Source organism: Epinephelus fuscoguttatus, linkage group LG4, assembly GCF_011397635.1.
Source record: "Epinephelus fuscoguttatus linkage group LG4, E.fuscoguttatus.final_Chr_v1".
NCBI lineage: Eukaryota > Metazoa > Chordata > Actinopteri > Perciformes > Serranidae > Epinephelus > Epinephelus fuscoguttatus.
Window position 1 is genome coordinate 18,425,793 of NC_064755.1, and position 22,125 is coordinate 18,447,917.

At 41.9% G+C, this 22,125-nt stretch overlaps 2 protein-coding genes across 6 annotated transcripts in view; both read left to right on the plus strand.

The window, feature by feature from the left end:
* The window catches only part of rassf7a (Ras association domain family member 7a), a 35,118-nt gene extending 32,629 nt beyond the window's left edge, over positions 1 to 2,489 (plus strand). For all 4 annotated transcript variants that reach the window (XM_049573783.1, XM_049573784.1, XM_049573782.1 and 1 more), the window contains 3 exons: positions 215 to 389; positions 493 to 600; positions 2,192 to 2,489. In XM_049573783.1, the coding sequence (XP_049429740.1) occupies positions 215 to 389; positions 493 to 600; positions 2,192 to 2,223 (315 nt within the window). In that variant the 3' untranslated portion in view covers positions 2,224 to 2,489. The remainder of the gene's footprint in view (positions 1 to 214; positions 390 to 492; positions 601 to 2,191) is intronic.
* Positions 2,490 to 8,670: 6,181 nt separating this feature from the next.
* phrf1 (PHD and ring finger domains 1) lies at positions 8,671 to 21,942 on the plus strand. 2 transcript variants are annotated; one of them, XM_049574543.1, is made up of 20 exons: positions 8,671 to 8,776; positions 9,415 to 9,490; positions 9,583 to 9,730; positions 9,892 to 10,035; positions 10,201 to 10,397; positions 10,554 to 10,637; positions 10,751 to 10,884; positions 11,031 to 11,122; positions 11,779 to 11,957; positions 12,296 to 12,428; positions 12,595 to 12,719; positions 13,160 to 13,353; positions 14,762 to 14,878; positions 15,388 to 15,542; positions 15,796 to 17,713; positions 17,816 to 19,077; positions 19,219 to 19,292; positions 19,816 to 19,938; positions 20,096 to 20,224; positions 20,742 to 21,942. In XM_049574543.1, the coding sequence occupies exons 3-20, from the start codon at positions 9,643 to 9,645 to the stop codon at positions 20,898 to 20,900; spliced, it is 5,307 nt and encodes a 1,768-aa protein (XP_049430500.1). In that variant the 5' UTR covers positions 8,671 to 8,776; positions 9,415 to 9,490; positions 9,583 to 9,642; the 3' UTR covers positions 20,901 to 21,942. The 2 variants fall into 2 exon arrangements, with proteins under 2 accessions (XP_049430500.1, XP_049430501.1); XM_049574544.1 differs by having other exon boundaries at positions 11,779 to 11,942.
* The last annotated feature ends 183 nt before the right edge of the window (positions 21,943 to 22,125 follow it).

Consider the following 22,125-nt stretch of genomic DNA (forward strand, 5'->3'; position numbering starts at 1 on the left):
TGTCGGTGTGTTATTTGTACACGTATCATTAAAATCATGCAGGACATAATTATATTTACTGATTAACAGGCGTGTTTAGCTCACCCCATTTCCATGTGCTGCGCCCATCTACGGGCAAACAAGGTGTTAGTGTTAAGTGAGTCAGAGCTGACTGACGTGAGCTCTGAATCGTCCTTTGTTTGCCTCGCTGATCCATGTTCTTTTTCCATCTCAGGCCAAACAGGAGGAGCTGGAGGAGCTGAATAAGGAGCTGAGGCAGTGTAACCTGCAGCAGTTTATCCAACAGACAGGTGTCCTGCCGGCACATACCCACTCACGCACAGAGCTTCAGGAGCAGCTGGAGCAGTTAGAGCTGGGACATCTCCTGCAGGATGGATACAGGAATGGAAGTATGGAAGCAAAAAAATACATTAAAGCTCAAACTCAATACTGTATACTCGTCTGTTAAGGTCATATGGCTTTAAATTAAACATTTTTCTCTCTCTCCATCAGGCCCCGGTGTAACCCAACTGGAATCCCCGCCTCGCCCCACTGCCAAACAGTTCCTGGGACATCCACGCAACCTGCAAAACCCTCTAGTGTCCAGTCTCAACCCTGAGGGTGTGTATGTGTGAGACCCTGCTGCTTCCCAAGTCCACCCCGCTCTGCTCCTCTCCTGCCTGCCCGTCCCCTGGTCCCAGAGCCCCCCCCCCCATACTTTCTACCCCAGCTTGATTGGGTTTAAGGCTACAGCTGCCTTTTTTTGGTGTTGGGTAGTGGAAGCATCTGTCTGGTGGAGGTCCATGCTACTTCTCAGCAGCTACCTTTAAAGGCTGAAAGACTTGTCCTGTGTGCCTCTCAGTCTTCTGCTGGTTCCTTCCTCTAACTTTCTACAGCTGATTTAACACATTCCTCTTTCCCTTTTCTCACATTCGCTTTAATTCTGTGGGCCTATCTGTCCTTTCATGTTGTCTCTATGCCCTCCTCTGTCACTGTTTGCTTCTGGACTAACAGTAGCTGCTAATACATCTGGGAACTTGCTCTTCTAACTCCCTCCCTCTGTAATACAGAGCGGCCTTCCCACCCTCAAGTCAACAACCGTCTCCCGACAGCTGCTTTTTCCACCGTATCTCCATGTAACACATCGGTCGCGCTGGGAATGACTGTAGCAGACATTCTGATTGTAGCGTTGTTTTTATACTGTGACATGGAAAGATATGAGACCAATGCCATTTCAGTTTGCCTTTTATGTATGGATACTATTTATATGTGAGGGGGTGGGGTGTATCTATACAATGCCTTGTACTTTGGTGACGCTTGACATCCAAAGAGCAAGAGCCTTTCACAGAAGGGCTCTGCAAAAATTTTATTGCACTGTCCCATTCTCTTCCTGTGTGAAGCCTCGGCCCTGTTTCGCCTACAGAGAAATGTATCCTTCTGTTCTCTCTCTCTCCGCTCTGCTTGAAGACAATTTATTTTGGGAGCTTATAGCTTTTGCCAGTCTATTTTTATCAAGCTCTGTGCTAAAAGAAGGGATACATTTCACAAGTAGTGCAACAGGGCCGTGGTTTGTTAAGATACCTTTCTTTTCCTCTGTTGGGATGGTTCTGTTGCTGTCATCACACCTAACATTTGACCTGTCATAACTTGTATTGTGCCTCAGTGTACTGTAGATTTAGGATGAGCTTACTTACATAAGCCCAAATAACAAACATCAAGCGAACAAGGGAAGCTGCTGGTTTCAGTGTTTTTAGCGTCCTCATTATCCACAAATAACCACCTGAACCAATATTTACTTTATCATAGCACTTAGCATCTTATTATGTGTCTCTGTTATGCTGACAGGTCAAAGTGACGTGTGTTTGAGTTTGCACTCTCCTTTCCGTCTACAGTGTGGTGTTTTCTTTGTGGGATTAGACAACCGCTCCTTGCTTGGTAAACTACAGACATCTCAATGCTTGTTATAGAAACATGCTTGAAATTCTGTCCTAAAAATGCCACACTGGCTAAAAGACTTCAGTCACAGTCCAGAACCCTCCGTGGGTAAAGGAATTAACCCTGGTCTTTTGTCAGCGAGTGCTGCTTCTCATTGGCATGTGTGAATATCAGGATTGACCCTGGTCTCTCCTGCTGTGTCTTAGCTGAACAAAAAAAAAAAAAAAAAAATCCAAACAAAGGGATCATCATCCCCACTTATTTTTGTGTCTTGCAGTCCTGACATCCCGAGAGTCGTCATGGAGATAAAACACGGACCGCAGGGCCAAAGGAAAGTTGTTCACTGTTCTGTCACCGTCACCTCTAATTTAACCCCCTTTCTTTGTAACTCATTATTTAATCGACCATGATATACATACTGTATATACATAAAACAAATATATTTACAGAGTTTTGCTACTGTAAACACTGCAAAGTATCTGTATGAAATGTAAAATAATTTAGAAACCTTTTACCTAGAGCAATTATTACTGTGTATTTAAATATAATAAACATGTGCATTGTGTTTTAGATAATCTCTTGTCGAGTGATTTGTCTTTCTCTACCCATCCTTGTGACTGCATTAACTACAGTAGGAGTGGAGGTGCATTTGGAGAACCCTGCAGTGAATAATTAACACAACCACCACACACTTTCTGAAAATGACAGGGCCATGAAGCTCCTATGTGAAATGCATTATGAATATGTTATAGCTACTGAAATATGCATGCTCTCCTCATTGCTTGTGGTACAGCGGGTCCTGTGATGCCGAATCATCGCTGGGCACTTTAAAGCCGGTATTCACAGGTGGCTGATTGGAAGTTCACAAAGTGCATCTGTGGATGCAGAGGGAAATGTGGCAGACATCCTGGGATCGCAGCCTCTGCTGATAGGGGTGATGTAACAGTATATCTAAGTGACATGTGACCTGTGATCATTTACAAGAGCTGACTGAGTAGCTGTGACTGTTAATGTGTTGATTGTTTTGAGGTTCATTGTGTGATATAAATTGTAATATGACCAGCTGCAATATCCAAAACACAGGAGCTGTAATTTTTTGATAAAGGTTAAATGTGTCACAACATACCATTACAAATGAAGCATTGTGGTGACACAGAGATGCCCTGGCCTTCAAATCATATTCTAGATGCAAGCGATCAGACTTGTTTGATACAGACCCAAGCAACTGCAATATCTGTCAAATAATCCCCATGTGATTTTTTTAATTTTGGCATATCCAGCAGCCCTGGCTAATAGCAGTGAATAGCATATTTTTCTTTAGCTGCATTGGACATCAGTTGATGTACATGTTCTCTTATAACACTGACAACAAAACAGCTCTTTGTTTTGTTATATTATGTCATTGCTTATTAAAAATCAAACTCTGGCCTGGTAGGATAAACACACAGTTGCACAACTACGGGCTTCTGGACAGCACTTCAGTCCTCCACCCCTTTCCTGTTTGTTTACCCTGGAGAGTAAATATGCTGGCTGTCACACACTGAATGACGTTAGCGTCCCCTGCGCTCTGGCTAACCTCTGACCGAAACCCCGTGGATTTCTATAAATACTCATCTGGGTGACATTTGCCAGGTAAAATCCACAGCGTGCATATTTTTTGTTATTATTTCAGTATAAACACCAGTTGATTTCTAAAGAGTCGTCAAAAATATCCCATTTTTTTATCAATCATTTCCGCTCTGTGCCACTGTTGTTCACTCTTGAGGAGTGCATGAGATGCCCAGTTTAGATATTATGATTAATTATGCAGAATTGGATTTTACTGAGAAGATTTAGAGCTGTCTGGCTTGGCAGGGGTTAGATAAGCTCCAAATCCTTGTTTAGTTCCCACTGTCTGGACAAGCCCACAGCACGATGCAACGCTGACGCCGACCTGTGGACGTGACAGATACTGCATACAAGTCAGAGCACAACGTGTTTCTTACCTACTGCATTCACATTGAAAATCCGTGTATATTAAATGCCAGATCATGTGATGTTTAATGATGTAGAGAAAAAATACATTTCTGAAAAAAATTACATTACAAGCAAGCCCTTCAGTTTTATTTTCAGATGACCTCAGGCCAGTGTTGTTAATGTACTTCCTCCCATTATCCTACATGCAAGGTGAAATACATCCAACCTCACCCACTTCAAATCTAAACCCAGAGGACTCCAATCTCATAAACAGGACATTAACAGATTATGATGATGTTTCAGAGTCAGGACACCACGCCGAGGGAATTATTATTGCTCATACACTCTACATGAACCCCATCCACATCTACTTTAGAAGGTGTCTGGTGAATGTAAAAGCGAGGCGTCGAGAAACGTTTGACCAGTTTTGGATGAAAACTGATCGATGTGCATTTATAAAAAAAAAGGCAGTGGGTGTGTGGGAAGACGAACCACCATGTTGTTGGACGAGAGTGAGCATCTGCACGTCCACATTATGATGATGAATGGGGGGCCACAAGTTAATGAGTCTGACATACTGCACTTATCTATTCCTCTGTGTCACAATGAGTCATTATGCACTGATGGGAATGAGACATCCTTAGCCATACCAAGAAATGCATTACACAGGGGAAGGGAAAGTAAGATGCACAATGCCACAGTTGATTTGAGTAGAAACTTTACTTCTTACTTGAGGAATACCTTTTACAAATAAGCATGGTACATGATGTATTCGTACAATCAATTTGGATTTTCTGATTTTTTTTAAAATCCAATTTGTTTAAAAACAAGTTCAGTGTCTTTACAGTAGCGTTCATTTTTGCCAGAGGGCCCCCAGGGAGCCTCTCCAAGAACCTTCTGACCTCAAATTTGAAACCAGTGAGTATGACGATGATAATCATGTCTAAACCACACAGATGAAACAGAAACTGAAACAAAACACTCACCAATAGCCTTGCCAGCAAGGTAGCATAAGAGAGAGGTCGACTCTATATAGGAGGCCATGCAAAAAGCCATTGACCCTAAATAAGGAACAGTATGTGAACATACGAGGAAGTAGTCTACAGTACACATGAGAGCAGTCGTGTTGAGCAGGCCTGTCCCAGCAGTGTGCACAGGACAGGATCAAGGAGTGCTGGGAGATCTAGGTGTTTGTCTGCTCCAGTCTTGGACGAGCCCCAAAAAAACAATTGAGAAGTATTCCCAAAACCAGGTTAGCCGCTGTCACACGCACAGTGGAATTGACAACTGGCACAATGTGCGTTAGTCAGTGGCTTACCTGCTTTTAGATCTGAGATATGAGACAGACAACCATGAGCACACAGAAATCTGTGGAGTGACACAGACATGGGGCTGTGTAATAAAACAGTAATAAATCATGGGGCTTCTAATAATATCATTTACAGCGTTATTAAAATGAATCTACACAGCACAAAATTATATAACAATTAAAATAAATCGACCAGTCTTTTATATCCTCTATTATCCCAACACTGTAACAAACTGTACCACAGAATTATAAATTACAGCTGACATGCAGTCCACGATACAATTAACCGAAATGCTTTCAATTTCACTTGTGAAAAAAAGTTCAAAAATAATACACAAATACATCTGACAGCTGTTAATAAATTTATAGAGGAATGAAATTAAATGATAAGCTGGATGTGGCCTGTTCATCCACACCATATAGACAGAATAAAGAATAGTGGCAGATAAAGGGAGCTACTTACCACTTTCAAGTTTTCTTTTTGGATTAATTTTAAAAGAAAAAATATGTCATTTTCGCCCACAGGACCGCGCCGACCATCTCTCCCAACATCCAGATTGTTTTTTCTCTAAAATAAATCACGGTGCACGGTCAAAGTTAGGTGCATTTTAAGGATATAATATAGCGCGACGCAGAAGTTGAGTTCACTTGCACTACCCCTACCCTGCCCACTCCCCTGCATCTGCAACCCGACCTGGTTATGCAAATTAGAAGCGAACTGCCATCGTGTGTAGCCAATAGGATGCCGCGTTTAGCTTAAAGGACACGTCCATTGTGGGTAGCTGACGAATAAACGTTTAACAGGGGTGGGTTCTATGAGGCCAGCATGTTCGGTTGACGTGTAGAGTTATAGTTGGGGTGCGGCGCGTTCAGTTCTGCACGTCGTACATTAGGAACGAACCATTCTCTTGTTAACAGTTTCCTGTCCTGGGCGATTATTTATCGCAAACACCGACGCCACACAGGTTTCTTTACCCTTAAATAGATGCCACATGATGCGACAGCTGCCACAGGAGGTGGGATAAGCGAGCTTTGAGCCGCTTTGACAAAGGACACCCCTACCCCTACAGTGCGAAGTGGTTGAACTCGGCTTACTTGTGTACAGTGTTGCCATGAGCAGAGTGTGGCTGTGCACGTACCAAGGATGCAGCATGACAGTCTGATCTGATGATGACGGCGAGGAGGTGGAGGAGGAGGTGGAGGAGGAGGGCGACGGTGATGAACACTCAATTATTAACGGAGTGAGAGTTTAGTGCTCCCCGACATCATTAACAAAGTGTAATGGCATCAAAACGATTAGAAGCTACAATTTGGATTTTAAAATGGTTGCCCTTTAAATTCCAACATCGACATGGGAAAAAAAAAAAGTTACAGGCGCATTTCCAAACTTCATTACACAATATTAATTTCTCAGTTAGGTTGCTCAGTTACTAGAGAAGAGAACATGTATCACAGTATATAATAAGAATATAGATTAAAAAAGATACACACAAATATCACTGCACTCATTGACCTCCTTTTTAACATGTCAGCTAGAACATCATGTTCCCTCTTTGTTTCTTGGAGATTATCAAACAACTTTTTGGGTATACACAGACCTGTATGGTCAAGCTTTCTTCTGGACAATTTTTATCTGTCAAAGCCCAGTCGGATTATTCACAGCCAGGATACACATAACCCCTTGACATAGAGTAGCAAATCAGGATTACATTATATTATGTAACAGCTGATTTGTCTGAGTGAGAGTAACCACTGAGGGGCGACAGTGAGGCTTGATTACTATGTTGACCTGCCTGTGACACCCCTTGTATCTTAGTAGTAGGATTACTGGGATAGGTTACTCACAGGCTAATACCTCTATAATCTGTGTTAGACTTCTATTTAAAAATAATATTGGTGGAGCCCTGCTGCTCAGACACTACCAAAAGTTTTGATTTGTAAATGGTTTGTAAGGCAGGGGTAGACTTAACCTGCTGTTTCCTCAATAGCCTCCACTTTAGTTTAACATTTTATATATTTTATTTATTTTTTTGTTTTATTGTTTTTTTTTTTAACCTGGTCAACTAAATAAATAAATAAATAAATGGAAATAAATAGAGTGGACTGAATGTGAAATTGATACATATCGTTAAAGTTGAATTTCTGGTTTTGTAAATGGATGTGCACCTCTGAAATGTACTTAATTAAACTTAAAAAAGGGAACATTTTTGAGGTTTTTGTTATTTATGGAATATTATGCAATGGTTTTACTGTTCCGGCCCACCTGCGATCAAATCAGACTGTATGTGGCCCATAAACTAAAATGAGTTTGACACCCCTGATGTAGAGGAAATACATCTCAAAAGTTTGTTTGACAATTTGTTATGGTTATTAATGATCATGATCATAATTGTGTATGATATTTTTCAGTCGGCAGTGAGTGATTGCCTTCTGTAGCATGGCAGCTTTTTTTTCCTTTGTATTTTTTCTCAGTATACGGGGAGGGGGGTTGTGGGATACATAAGTAAATAACTTTGTCATACTTGTTTGTCAGTTACTGAGCTGTCTATGTAAGTCACCAAATCCATCCATACTATATCATCTTAACAACTGTCTTGTTGCCTAACACAAAGCACCATTTTGAACTGTAACCAACTCCCAGCTAGTGTTAGCTAGACTTAATATTACGACCAGGCAGGGCTAGCTGTAACACAGTGTTACAACTTACAATCTACACCTTACAACAATGCGGTGTTACAACTAAGCCTCTTATAATGCATTTTCTCTACTTTTGCACTTCAAACTTATGTTTAGTTTGAACCAATGTCCTTAATTTCATGAGACATAATTTCTATTTTTCATTTTTCAAGTATCTTATTGACTCACAGTTTCACAGTATTCATACATTCGTACATCTATTGGTCCAACCACTGAATAGCCATGATGGACTAACAGATGGATGGATACCTGTGCGGATACCTAGCCTTCCTCTGATGTAGATGGAAACCTATAGTATATAGATAGAATTGTATTGAATTATTTGTGTTAAACAGACTTTTCCAGTAAGTGTCTCACAGCTAACCCTGTGCGTGTTACAATCAACCACACCCATGGGATATGTTGTGTAAAATTTCACTTTCACCACTTCTCAGTGCAATTGCTGAAGAAAGGTAAGTTCTAGAAAAAACAATAGTTGATTATTTGTAGCAGAGATGTGCATGTTGTTAGAATAAAAGAAAAAATAATTCATCTCAAACAGTTCTAATAACATTCAGCCAAACTAAAATAGGTTGTTATGGGCCTGTTCTGCAACTGTAAAATAAATATAGCACCATGAAACATTTGATTTATTTGTTATGTGTTAAAGTACCTTCCTTTAATGTGACTGGACACTGTAATAGACATAAATACACTGAAAGCCTCACTAATGGGCATAAACACTTCAGCTGCATTCAGGTGCACTGAAGTATGAGCTGAAATAAAGTGACACTGTCTCTTTAAGAGTCACAGTTGTCTGACTGCACTCGGCCATTTCCGTCTTTAGCCAGCCGGTGGTGTCACTCAACAACCGTGGAGACTTCAAATCGCTTCAAATAATACCTGACATTACTGAATACGGTAGGTTTGAAATTACTATTAAATGCTCGAATAGGACACTGCAGTTATTAGTGTTAAATAAGGAACGTGTGTAAATCCCCTCACACACTGAGTGTGTTAGTGCAGACACCGGAGGAGCTTGTAGTTGACGTTCGCTAAATTTAGCTATTCTGAGGCTAGCTAACACACTACAGCGAAGCTAATGTTACTAGCTGCCGTCATTTGTTCATTAACAACAACCTTACAGATTAGTCCGTTATTCGTGTCAGTGCATATATCTATCATGTTTATATTTCTACATATGCTGCATGTCCATTTCATACGAGGCATACAGACAGCAGTTTGCTGCTGAGTTTTCTTCTTTGTTTACAAATGTAGCCGTAGCCATAGCATAGTTTGCAGACTACTGCTAGCTAGCAAGCTAATGTTAGATAACCTTTTCCTGTTTGTCCGCAAATCATAAAGGATTGTGCCAAATTCTGTCCATTTAAAACTGCTGTTTTGTAATTTGTCGTCTACCCACGTGCTCCCAGATGTCAAATATCGTGGTCAGTAAGGAAAGAGTGCTTGATTTAATGTGTACACTGTAGTTATGACTAACGGCACATCCCACAGACCAAGAGCGCATGCTTGATGATCATTTTCCCTCTCTGTTCCAGGACTGAGGCAAAATATCACCTTGTCATTCCTTAAAGTTGGTTGAATATCATCCCTTCACCTCCTGTCCTTGACATAGTGAGTAGAGTGGCTAACATGAAACCAGCACTCAAGAAACTGACATTATCTTTTATTTAAACACTATCTTTAATTCTGGTCTGTCTTCCAAGAACTCTTTTAGAGTAATAGCTGTCAGAGAAGTTGTCCAGCTGTTTTTCTGATGGTCAGCCATGGATGAAGATGACAGCCAAGATGAGCTGATCAACCGCAGTACGTCCCATGGCAAAGGAAAAAGGGCTGCGCTGTGGGCCATCTCAGGTAGTTTGTATTACAGGTTTGTTATGTATAAGCTCCAGAGCTGATGGCTTGATTGTACACCAGATTGCATTCACTTCCAATACAAGTGCAGTATCAAACATACTGAAAAGCGTTTAGCACCTCATGTATTTTGTGTGTGTTAATACTGTTTCTCCTCTCAGATGACTCGGATGATGTGGAAGAGGAGTCTGAGGAAGGAGGATCTGACAGTAGTGCGGAAGAAGAGGAGGATCACGTAGATGGAGAGGAGGAGGAGGAGGATGAGGAGGATGAGGAGGAAGAAGAAGGGAACGAAGAGGAGGATGGTACAAGTGACTGACTTTTAGAATATTAATTATTCTTTGCTCATCGTATTTCTATATTGGAATTGTTGTTATTCAAGAAGCCTTAGTTTTCCTGGAGAGTTGATGTAACAGTATCATCTAGAAATATTGTATGTATACAATCACATTTCTACCCACTTTTATCAGATGAGGAAGAGGAGGGAGATGCTAAGGCTGAGGATGGAGCTATCGGGGCAGCTTCCGCAGACCTTGCAGGGATGAGCTCGGATGAGGACGCAGATAAGTGTCCCATCTGCCTTAACTCATTCAGCAGCCAGCCTGTTGCAACGCCAGAGAACTGCCAGCACTACTTTTGTCTTGACTGCATCCTTGCATGGGCCAAGGTGGGTCTGACTCAGTGTTGTATGATAAGGAGAAAGCATTTTGTTGTAGAGCATCTTATATTTTTTGATTTTCAGTATATCCTCTGCATTTAAAAACATCTCTGGTAGAGGGAGCTCAATGGCTAACTCTCTGCATCTCTGTTCTCCTTTATTCAGAATGTAAACTCGTGTCCTGTAGACCGTATTGCCTTCAACAGCATATACCTAAGGAAATGTTATGGAGGCAAAGTGAAGAAAATGGTGAGTATGTTCAGTCTTTGGCATAACTTCTGGAACATTTAGTAATTCAGCTTACTCTGTATACATTTGTGTCATGTGGACTTATTTCTTATTGTGATGAATGCTCTATCCAGATCACAGTACAAAAGCCTGCGAAGGAAGGGCTAGAGGAAACAGTAGATTTGGACCTGGAGCAGACCAGCTGTGAGGTGTGTGGGGGCAGTGACCGTGAGGACCGCCTTTTGCTCTGCGATGGCTGTGATGCTGGGTGAGATAGATATTATTGTACTAAATAACCGCTGTAAAAGTGTGTTGAAAGTCAGCTTTTGCAGCTTTTGCCATTGTTACACCCTTAAAACCTGCTGTCCGGTTTCTCATCATCAGAGAAATTCGTTAAGCCTTTTTGTTCCATAGGTATCACATGGAGTGTCTCACACCACCTCTTGACTCTGTTCCTGTGGAGGAATGGTTCTGCCCTGAGTGTGTAGCCAACAACCGGCACTCAAGTAAGCCTTCAAGTAACTTCTATGAACAGATATCTGCATATGTGTGCAGAATCTGTAGGCAAGGGGCAAGATTTGGGTTTTGGAAATGTTCTGGTTTCTGTTCGCATTTAGGTTAACAGTCCATGTGGAGAGCAAAGGAGGCAGAACGTACTGGCCGAGTTTCAAACCCATCGGCTACAGTCTGACAGTGGATTAGCTTTTTATTAGTTTTTCTCTAATTTACCTGCATTCATAGGCAGGTATTTGTTTTATAGAGATTACCTGAAATTTTGTCTGGACCTGTCTCAAGTTGCTTATCAAACTGTAAACAATGACCGGCAAACGAAAGAGGAAGTCTTAGCCTGCATTTGTGCTTGGCTACACACAAAACCGTGAAATATTGTCCTTTGCCCATAGAGGTTATGTCGTCTTTTGACGATAGCCATTGAGTTCTGACATTGGCTTCTAAGTTATTTGACTTCCTAAATTCATACTTGCTCAAACAATATTTTGGATTCGACAGTCCTTTACAGACTGGAAGAAAACTCAATCTGAATATTTAATCTTGTATTGTACAGTATTTTACATATCTCAGTGAATTGATGGCCATGTTTAAGAATTGTTTGCACTCATTAGCATCTTTACACTAGTTAGACTTTAAAATCTTTTTCACTCAGGGGGTTCAGCTGAAGAAATTAGTGATACAGAGAGCCTACCTTCTACTGCCCGTCCTGCCACCAGTCGCTCCCACTCTGGTGCTGCAGCTCCCACCAGAGCTATCGCCCGAACTCAGCAGAGTGAGAGGGTTCGAGCCAACGTCAACCGACATCGCATCACGCAGGCACGCTCATCGCAGGTTTGGCATGAGGCGTGACGCTTCAGTCTTGGCTTACTTTCTAATTCACTACCAGAGCATAGGGCAGGCTAGCTGGATCTTACAGAAGTGTGTTGATGCTCCGCAGTTTGTTGTTGTGTGGATTGGGTTTACTGATGACATTCATGACTCATTGAGTTGGGCATTTGGGTAATGCACTTTGGTGTTCCTGACAGCTGAAATGATGGCATGAGTTTTTGACATTTGTGAAATTTGATTGTTGATTGAAATGCTCGTGTGTCCATGTGTTTGGAAGTTGTTAAGACAGCAGTTGTTTGTGAAAATGAACCAGTGGAGTAAGGCAAACTTTTTCTTACTAGTTGGCGCCCACATATCTAATTCAGTCCACTTGGCTGGATGAGACTATTAATGCTGTGGTGGCTGGGCTCAACACGGCTGTGTATGTACGGGATTTCGCACCCCGCGCCCCAGCTAGCCGCAGGCGTAAAACCGGTAAGTAAGCACATACAAACAAATACACAACAGTTTTCAGAAAGGGTTACTTAATTACAAGAACACACATGAACAGATGTAGCAAAAGTAAAAGCAGGGCATAGCTATGAGGCTGACATGGTGATGTGCTTGTGATGAGAGACAACTTTTATGATTGTTGGAACAGGAAGACGCAGAAAGGTCAGACGCAAGAAGACGTCTTCTTCTATGGCTAAAAATGGTAAAGCAGCAAGTACAGGAGTCAAGAGGAGGAAACGGAGAGTGAGGAGGACTAAGTCCAGAAAAAAACTGGTGAGTGTGTCACTAACATCAGTCTTAAGATTTGAATGATTTGGTTTTAAAAATTTCATTAGCTGTATCACTAGCTTAGACTCACGCTAGTCTATGCTCCCATAAACATTTAATTAAATTCCCACCAAGGTGACAAATGAAGAGTGTGAAGCTTGAAACGTCACCTTGGTGGGAATTTAATTAAATGTTTATGGGAGCGTAGTCGAGTATGCAGACTCTGTTTTTCCTATCTTGCATTATCTCTTGTCCAGCACCTAGTTTGTTATTGTCTGAGTGTGCGTGCTTTTGTAATCTTTAGTATAACACTACATGTGAACCATGATTTATTAATTTTTCATATTTCTAATAATCAACATAAATAATTAGTAATATTAAAAAATCTCTTGAAGCTGTTTGGTGATTTTCACTCAAAATAAATTCGTATCTTTTTTTCCCACTAGGCGTTAAAAAAGCCAATCACTCCTCGAAGCCGTATCGCTAACAATCTTGGAATTGTAAAGGACAAGAAGAGCGCTTCACTTCCAACAGTATATCGGCCGTCAGAGCACACACTGAGCAGCATGCGTGCTGACATAGGTGCAGCATCCCTCTCTATCTACGGAGATCCATTTGACCTGGATCCCTTTGTGGAACGGTAAGACCCTTGTGCAAATTGTAGTGCTGACCCAAATGCCATTTTATAGGCTTCACTTATCACGTGATGTTTGTGATAGCGCATAATATGTGGGGAATGAATAGAGATGGTTACTAGTGCCACTCATATACTGGTCTAGTGGATCTGACTCCTTGACATAAGGCCCGTTTCCACTGAAGAAGTTCCTGGTACTATTTGGGAGGCAGGAACTACTACAGGAATGTCCTCTCGCTCGGCCCTCTCAACCGCCGTGTCTCCACTGAGAGAGTGGAGTAGGAGGAAGGTTCCTGTAAAGTTACGGGCTCTGTATGTGACGTAATCGTTGCGCGACCATTTTGACCGGGCGACGTAGGGATGCCGTTAGCTGTTAGCCCTTAGCGGTGTCTGTAATAACTCACTAAATGGCCTGTGAAAAAAATATTCTTTCCAGTGGATGTCTTAGTTACAACGTGATTGAACTAACTGGAGTAGTTTCATGTCGTAGCCGACAATGGGAGGCTTTTAACAGATCACGTCCTGATGTTAGCTTTGCTGCTGCTGTTAGCTGTCCCTGTCAGCTGATGCTTTCTAGACATCGTGATTTCCCAAAACTGAATAAATACCACACATATCGACACAAAACTGCTTTGCTAGCTCAATCATGTTGTAACTAAGATTTCCGCTGGAAATATATTTTTTTTTACGTGATGGCGGAAGCTATATGAACGAGCTAACTCTCGTCTGCTGAGTTTTAAAAATGCAGGTTATTTTGTTGCTTTCTGTTGTCGTCACATCCCTCCTTGAGTATATCCAATCAGCACCAAGTAATCCCCATGCCCCAGCCAGGAGTCTTTTGGGGCCGTTGAGTACCTACCCCGAGGCAGGGACTTGTTTAGCCCCTGTAAAAGTTCTGGAACTCTGTCCTTCGGGGGTGGTTCCTGCGGTGGAGACACGTACCAACGGCCCCGGCCCCGTAAAATTACCCCGGAACGGGCCTATAGTAACCCTTTATCACATGCTTTGAACCAAGCTTTTATCTTATCACCTGATGGTGTTAAATGCTCCTGTGCCACTAATTTATTTGACATTCCTATATACTGAAAGCCTTTCAGCCCAATTTCTGCTTTGTTTTGATTCTACACAGCTGAATGTGTGATACAAATATTGTTTTACAAGTAGACAAACAAAGAAAAACAAATAGCTCCCCAGTATGATTTAAGATCACAAATTCGGTTACAAACAAATATTTGATTAGTTTGGTTCAGCCTTATTATAATCATGTGGTTCTCACTGTTAACTATTCAAGTATAAAGTACATATGTGGATGATGTTTTTGTATATTTCACTGTGTTTATGTGTTTCTGCATAGCTGAGCATGTACAGTGTTAATTATTAAGCAAATTGTGCCTTATGGTATTAATTTTACCAGTGAGGAAGAAGAGCAGCAGGCTACATCACTGTTGGAAGCCAAGCGACGAGGGATCTCGCGATCTGCTCTTCGTTCTCACCAGCCTGTAGCTCGACCAGTCACTGCGAGCCTTTCAAGGTAATGTCCCCTTTTTGCCATGATGTGCAGGGTTGGTTATCCAGAACGTGTTTCTGCTTATCAATCCATAGCATGAGCAAGCATTTACTGCAGCAGGGTTTTTGAATGTCCTCAGTTTTAGTTATAATGACCCCAGAAACCGGCTGAAAGTGCACACAGTTGCAAACTGTGAACATGTGTATGATGTGATAGAGAAACAGTACCTTGGTTTTTAGGACAAATGTGTTTATGGCAGTTTAAATCTGCTGAAGGTAAAAGTAGTTATTGTTTTTTCTTTTTAGATCGGTTAAAAAAAGATCCTTTATCAGTTTTGCAAAGAACCAAAATTGATGATCAGATTAAAAACTTTGAACAAGTTTAATGTGCATACTGCTAGAGATCACAATTGCTCATATATGTAACATGAGGTGTCTTAACTGTCTGAGTTTTTGTGATCAAGAGAAGACCTAACTTGATGGATACTAAAGTATTATGGATTATCTAATTAAAGGTTTGCTTTGCTAAACCAGGAGAGGTATGGATGTTCCACAATCAAGGAGTGTTGTGGAGGCTGCTCCCGTGCCTGACCTCCTGGGCAGCATCCTGTCAGGACAGAGTGTCCTGCTAATGGACAGTTCTGATGTTGTTATTAATCGAGATGGTTCCCTTAAAACTACAAAGCCGAGTAAGTTTGTGTGGCACATTTTCAAACGCAAAGACTACACATTCAGATTTAGATAAATGTTTTGCATGTGTCAGCTGACTATGACTGACTGAGCCTATTGCTGTCACCATTTCCTATTTTCTGTTTTTCCCCAACACTGTGATGTGTTTCTCTGAATAAGTGCTGTGAGTAGTACACAATGTGTAAGTGTAGGTCATCTGCTGAGCAAGGCAAAAAAACTTGCATTATAATTTGTGAATGTTTTGTGTTACAGTGTTGCCATCTGTGTTAAAGCCAAGTTGCAGCAATAGCTGTAGCTCAGGAGATGGCAGCACCCAGATCAGCCCAGTGATGTCGCCCAACCAGGGAGACAGTTCTCCATCGCCTCACTACAACAGAGACCTGCCAGGATCCTCCCATAGCTCCACCAACAGACCTTTCTCCCAGAGCTCTTCGCGCTTACACTCCCCAGCCAGCCACATCCCATCATCTTCCCATTCTGATTTACCACCCCGAGGTCACCCAACTTTGCTGCCACCTCGTCCAATCAGACCCACACCCCCTCCTGGTCACTGGAGAACCAATGGAGTTAGAGCCCCCAGTCCTTCCTCATCCATCCAACCTACCCTTGACTCCAGCTCTAAGAGCAAAGTAGAGACCTCATCACAGTCCCAAACTATAAAAGCACCTGTAAAGCCCATGTGGGTAGATGTGTCGGTTCTTCCAAGGATACCAAAAATAAAAAGGGAGAGCAGTGGTATCACAAATGATGACACTGGTCAAGGGGGTGGCACTGGCAGTAATCGAAGCAGCAGTAGTAGGGGAAATAGTAGAAATTCTGCCACCAGTAGTAATGGTTATGGCATGCCAGAAACAGGCATGAACAGCCTTGCTGGGGACAAGGGAAAGCAGCAAAGTGTAGACCAGCAAAAGGGCAGGGCTGACGGTCAGGCCCAGAGGCAGAGGCCCGATGGAAACAGCTCATCCTCAGCTTTCTCCAACTCATTCTCCTCCTTCTCCTCTACTGGCTCCTCTACCAACCAGCAACGTTATTCCTCATCGTCTTCCTCTTCTTCATCAGCAGTGAGCTTCCGCATTAACTCCAGTGGGAACTCCTGGCAGGCAAGGCGGCTTAGCAGCTCCTCATCCTCTGCTGCTGGAGACAGTTTGCAGGAACGCCGCAGAGAAAAAGAAGATGAAGCAAGGAAGAGACAGCTGCACAGGGATAAACAGATGCTTCTGGCATCACGTACGCTGGTCAATAAGGAACAAGACAGTAATACTATCTACGATCCCTTTAATCCTACTCTGTCAGACTCGAGCAGCTCAGAGGATGAAGCTGAGAACAAAAGCCTGGATGGTAGCTCCCGACATGCCACACTTGAGGGGATGGCCCCTAGTTTAAAAAATGAGAAAGGTTTAGTGCAAAGCAAGCAGAAACCAGTTCCTGTGAAAACTGAAACACAGGAGAATGAGGACTTCCAGGAAGGAGCGAGGGGAGCTAGTCCTCAGGAAACCACAACACAAGAGGTCAGATTCTCAGAGGAACATGTCAAGGTCGAAAAAGAGTCATCAATAGAGACAAAGACTGAGAAACACACCCAATTACTTGACATTAAAGTTAAGAAGGAGCCCGGGTTAGATGATGCAGGGGATGATGAAAGGTTTGGTCATAGTGTAAAAAGTTTGAATTCAGAGACAGCAAACACCACACCACCTGTTCAACACAGCCTGGATCTTTTAAAGACTGAGAGACAGACTCTAGAAGATGATAGTGGACAGACTGTTGGAACTCCCAACAGTGCTCCCCCTGACTCAAAGAACGATTCATCAGCATCCAGCTCTGCTCCCACTACGAACAGACAAAAACCAGAAACTAAATCAGATTCTAAATCGGACTCCAAATCCTCTCCCAAGTCAAGAGATTCGGGCCATAACAAGACCTCAAAGGAGAGATGCTCGAGCAGTTTGGAGACAGACAAAGAGAGGAGAGGAGACCATCATGCATCAAGTCAGGGAGGCCGACGAAAAGAAAAGGAGAAGGACAGTCAAAGGAGTTCCAGGCGTTCAAGGTCCAGAGAGAAGAGGAAGGCCCATTCATCCTCAGAAAGCTCTCAGTCCAATTCCCCGGATAGGACTCGCAGAAAGAGGCGGCGATCCCGGTCGCGATCCAAAGACAGGAGACGATCTAGGTAAATACGTAATACTTATCCAAAATTCCTGGTATCAACTATGTAGTAAGCATCTGTTTGACGTTAAGACCTTTATTATTTGTTTGTTGTTTCTGATTTTAGATCTGGTTCCAGCTCCAGCAGCAGAGAGCATTCAAGAAGGAGGAAGCAAAAACGAAGGAGCAAGGAAAGAAATGACGGCAGAGAGAGAGACTGTGAAAGAAGACGTTTGTCAAAAGACAAGAGACGTGGTCGGTCTCGCTCAAAATCACGTTCAAGGTCTAGATCAAAGGACCATAAACGTGGTCATTCTCGCTCAATATCACGCTCAAAATCACGGTCCAGATCCAGGGAAAGGAGGAAAGACCACACACGACCGCAACAATCTTCTCTCTCCTATAGAGACAAGGTAGAGTACCGGTCAAGAGACAAGAGAAGACAAAGGTCCAGATCCAGATCAAGAGAGAAACGGAAAGATGAAGGATCATCATCCAAGAGTTCTCAGAAAACTTCAGGGTCTAGTGTTTTGTCCCTGAAAGACACAAAACAGTTAAAGGACAAGAAAAAAGAGAAGGATATCCCTCGGAGCTGCCTCAAAGAGGAAAAACTTGTTCCACTGAACAAACACACGACTTCCTCCTGTGCTGCCACCTCTGTAGTTAGTAAGAAAGACAAAGACCTCAAGGCAGATGTCCAGGCCACAACAACAGAAATGGCAAAAGAGATGAAGGTTGGAAAAGAGATTAAGAAAGAAAAACAACCACTTCTTGATATGTTTGAAGATTCTCCTATTACTACGGAAATTAAGAAAGAAGAAACTGACATCCATGCCTTGACGGTAGCTAAAAGCATAGATGAGGAAGGAAACAAAGAAGACCCCATCAAGACTGAGACAATTGAAATCCAGACCGAGACTGAGACATTTGAAATCAAGACTGAGACTTGTGAAATCCAGATAGATAAATCTGAGCCAGGTTCCCCAGATTTATGCCAATTACCCCCCGTCACCTCATTTTCTACATTGACCACATCTGTTACAACAGACTGTCTCCAGGACACAGTCTCTCCATCTCATCAAGAGTTAATAGCCACTGGAGAACAATCTGACACTGTTGGGTTGACTGTCCCTATAAAGCAGGAAGTTCTGCAACCCTCAGACTCTGATGATGACTTTAATGTTGATGTGATGCTCGACAACCTGGACTATGTGAAGTCTGAGCGCACAGAGGAAAGTGGTGAATCTTTCAAACAAAAGAAGGAAGTGGAGGAGGGGAAGAATGAACAGGTATCGACTGCAGTGGGGGCCAAATCCAAGTCTCAAGTGAAGAGGGTTACCTGGAATATACAGGAGCCTGAGGGGCCTCAACCAGAGAAATCTGCAAGCAGTAAGTAAAAGCAATCCACTAGCAGATTTATCCTCACAAGTTCTTGCTGATCATACAACTAAAAATATGGATAATAATAAGATGTAAGAGTGATTTTAGATCAAGTTTAGCTAAATGTTTTTTGAACTCTCTCTTGTGCAGAGCTGTCCCTGTATAAATTGAAGCTGAAACAGGAAGGTCGCAGACCCTCCTCAACTGTCCAGACATCCAGTCAGGTAGGACAGAATCACTGCAGAGTTTATTTAATACTTCAAACAACTTTTATTTGCAGACATCAAGTGTTTAATGTGATTAAATGGCCACATGATGGCAGTGTTCTTTTAGGTGGAGCAAATGTATTGTCTGGGTGAAGTCACGTGATAGAAACTAAAACTGACACTGAAGCATTTTCAGGGTAAATGAAAGTAAAAGCCATTCTGAGGAAATCAAAACTGTTGTCTGCACATTTAATATAACCACTAATCCCAGACTCTTTCCATTACATCATCTACAGACCTGTATTACATAAGATTTTGGACTGTTGGTTGAACAAAACAAACAGTTGGGATACATTGCTGTGGATTGTGGGAAATTATAATGGGCATTTTCAGTTTTGTGATGTTATACTGGCAAAATGATTAATTGAGAAAATAATTTTTAGTTGCAGCCCTAAATTATATAATCTATTTTTTATTCTATCTTTGGGTAATCTTTTATTTGAGTCACATCCATGCATATACCGTGTCTTGATTTTCCTAGGACATCACTGGAGCTGTCAGTCATCCTTCCAAGAAGGGTGCTGCCGGTGCGCTCGGTACCTCCTCTAGACCTGATGGTGCACAAGGAGAGGCAGAGGAGGGGGATTTGTCGAGGAAAGACCAGGTGAATCTGGCTTTTGAATATTTAATCTTTAAACAAAATGTGTAGATTAGTCCTGTGTTGTATTTTATTTTGTGTAAGCATTATGACTCTGTCCTATTTTGTGAATATATGTGCAAACTATATCATGGCATTTGTCTTGTTTTAATCCCACCATCAGTATTTGAAGAAGCTGCACATGCAGGAGAGAGCTATAGAAGAGGTGAAGCTCGCCATCAAGCCTTTCTACCAGAAGAGGGACATCAACAAGGAGGAATACAAAGAGATTCTACGCAAAGCTGTCCAGAAGGTGGGTTCAAAGTCTTGCCAAGACTTGCTTAGAGCTATGCTATGCGGGATTTTCCGAAAAAAAAAAACAAAAAACAAAAAAAAAAACAATGTATAGACTAATACAGAAGTAATCCCTCTGTGTCATCACTTATGACCCAAAAGAAGTGTGTAGTGTCTGCATAGTCTCTGCCCTCTGCATATATTTTCCTATTTTCTGTGTTGGGACATTTATGGGCGTGTACCCGCCTACAGCACTCAGGTGAGGTTGAGGCTTTCCTAAAACATTGCGAACCAGCAGGCATCCAAGAAACTCAGTGCCAAGAAAAATGCAAATATAGTGAGGCGAAACAACAAACGAGTTTGGCTTTTACTTTCATTTTGCCGGCGAGTGCCTTTACAAACACTATTTGACAATCCTGCGTAGTATACCTGTTAAGCCCTAATAACTTTTGAGTATTAAACTCAGGCATATCTGTTTCTGAGGTCATCAGTTGAATGAGAATTTAAATGTAATCATCTTGTGTTCTGGTCATCAGGTGTGCCACAGCAAGAGTGGGGAGATCAACCCAGTGAAGGTGGGCAATCTGGTCAAGGCATATGTGGACAAATACAAGCATGCTAGGAAACACAAGAAAGGAGAGGACTTAGGGCAGACGCAGGAGGCTGAGGCCATGAAAACCTCTGATAGCCCCTGAGGAGGTGTGAATTACAGGCAAGGACAGCCACACCCACTTACAACACTTTCTCCTATGTTATATTATCTTTTATTTGCGTCCTACCACTGGGTGTGATCTCAAATCTCTCTGACAAACCCTACCTAAATGGTTCACTAAGATTTACTCTCAGCTTCAAGACGGAACATTTTCTATAATGTCGAGCTTCACTGAATTTTGAGGACAACCTTTTTTTTTTGTTTTGTTTTGTTGATCACTTGAACTGCACCTAGTGATGTCTTGTGCTTGGACTGTCACTGCCAAGAACTGGTGTCTATGTGTAGTACAGCTCTGAAACTCAATGGGAAACTGTGAGGTTGTGCCTTAAAGAGGCAGATTTCAATGACCCTCCCATGGAGCGATCAGTCAGGTAGCTTTCTCCACAGGCATATCACTGGGAGGATGCAGCGTGGGCTTTGAGTTGAGTTTCCCTATGGCTGTTTTGTTTTGTGGGGAGTCGAGGGGTATTTATCAGTGGCAAAACTAATTCTGTTGGTTCGTAAGTGGTGTGAAAGTATGCAGAGTATGCATATTGAACAAGTTTGTCACATTAAGGAACAACACTGTTATGCAATTTTTGTAGAAAATTTATCAGTAGAGTAACTAAACAATTTTAGATTTGGTTGTAAATAATATAGATTTGATATATCCACTCGTATGTTTCTTTCATCTGTGCTGCCTGTTGTGAATGACTGGCATAAATGGCTCTAGTTTATAGAGTTGATTGGTTTATGTTTTGTATTTGAAAGCCTCTGTTATCTGCCTTCCACATCTCCAATGTCCATGTCTAATGAGTTAAATCTAGGCCAGGCAGTTTGAAACAAAAAATGGAGATACTCCTCTTGAAAAACAGCCTATGCTTTTAGGAATACTTGTTTTCATATGTTCCAAACAAACCTTTGATTCTCAGCATTATCCGATTTTCAACCCATAACTGAAATGTAGAAAACCAGGGAGGATTTTGTTTCTGTGTCAAAGTAGTTAAAAAAAAAATTTAATAAAAATATACTATTTCCCTCAGTAATATAGATTCATTTTGTTTTTGGGCATTCTGTTTTTAACCAATGGAGACTACCACTCCATGATACAGTAGGTAGTATAGGTTTTATGTTTGAGTGAAGAAAAGCTTATTATACAGACTTCATGTCTGAATGGGCTGTGTTGCAGTCCCCGTTATCTTGCAAAAATGTTAACGTCTGTAATTTGT

Excerpts from the sequence above, each read along its gene's own strand:
- phrf1 (XM_049574543.1), top strand. The coding sequence starts at position 9,643 with ATGGATGAAGATGACAGCCAAGATGAGCTGATCAACCGCAGTACGTCC. Across the intron at positions 11,123-11,778 it reads AGCCAACAACCGGCACTCAA|GGGGTTCAGCTGAAGAAATT; the intron begins GTAAGCCTTCAA and ends TTTTTCACTCAG. Across the intron at positions 11,958-12,295 it reads CGCAGGCACGCTCATCGCAG|TTGGCGCCCACATATCTAAT; the intron begins GTTTGGCATGAG and ends TTTTCTTACTAG.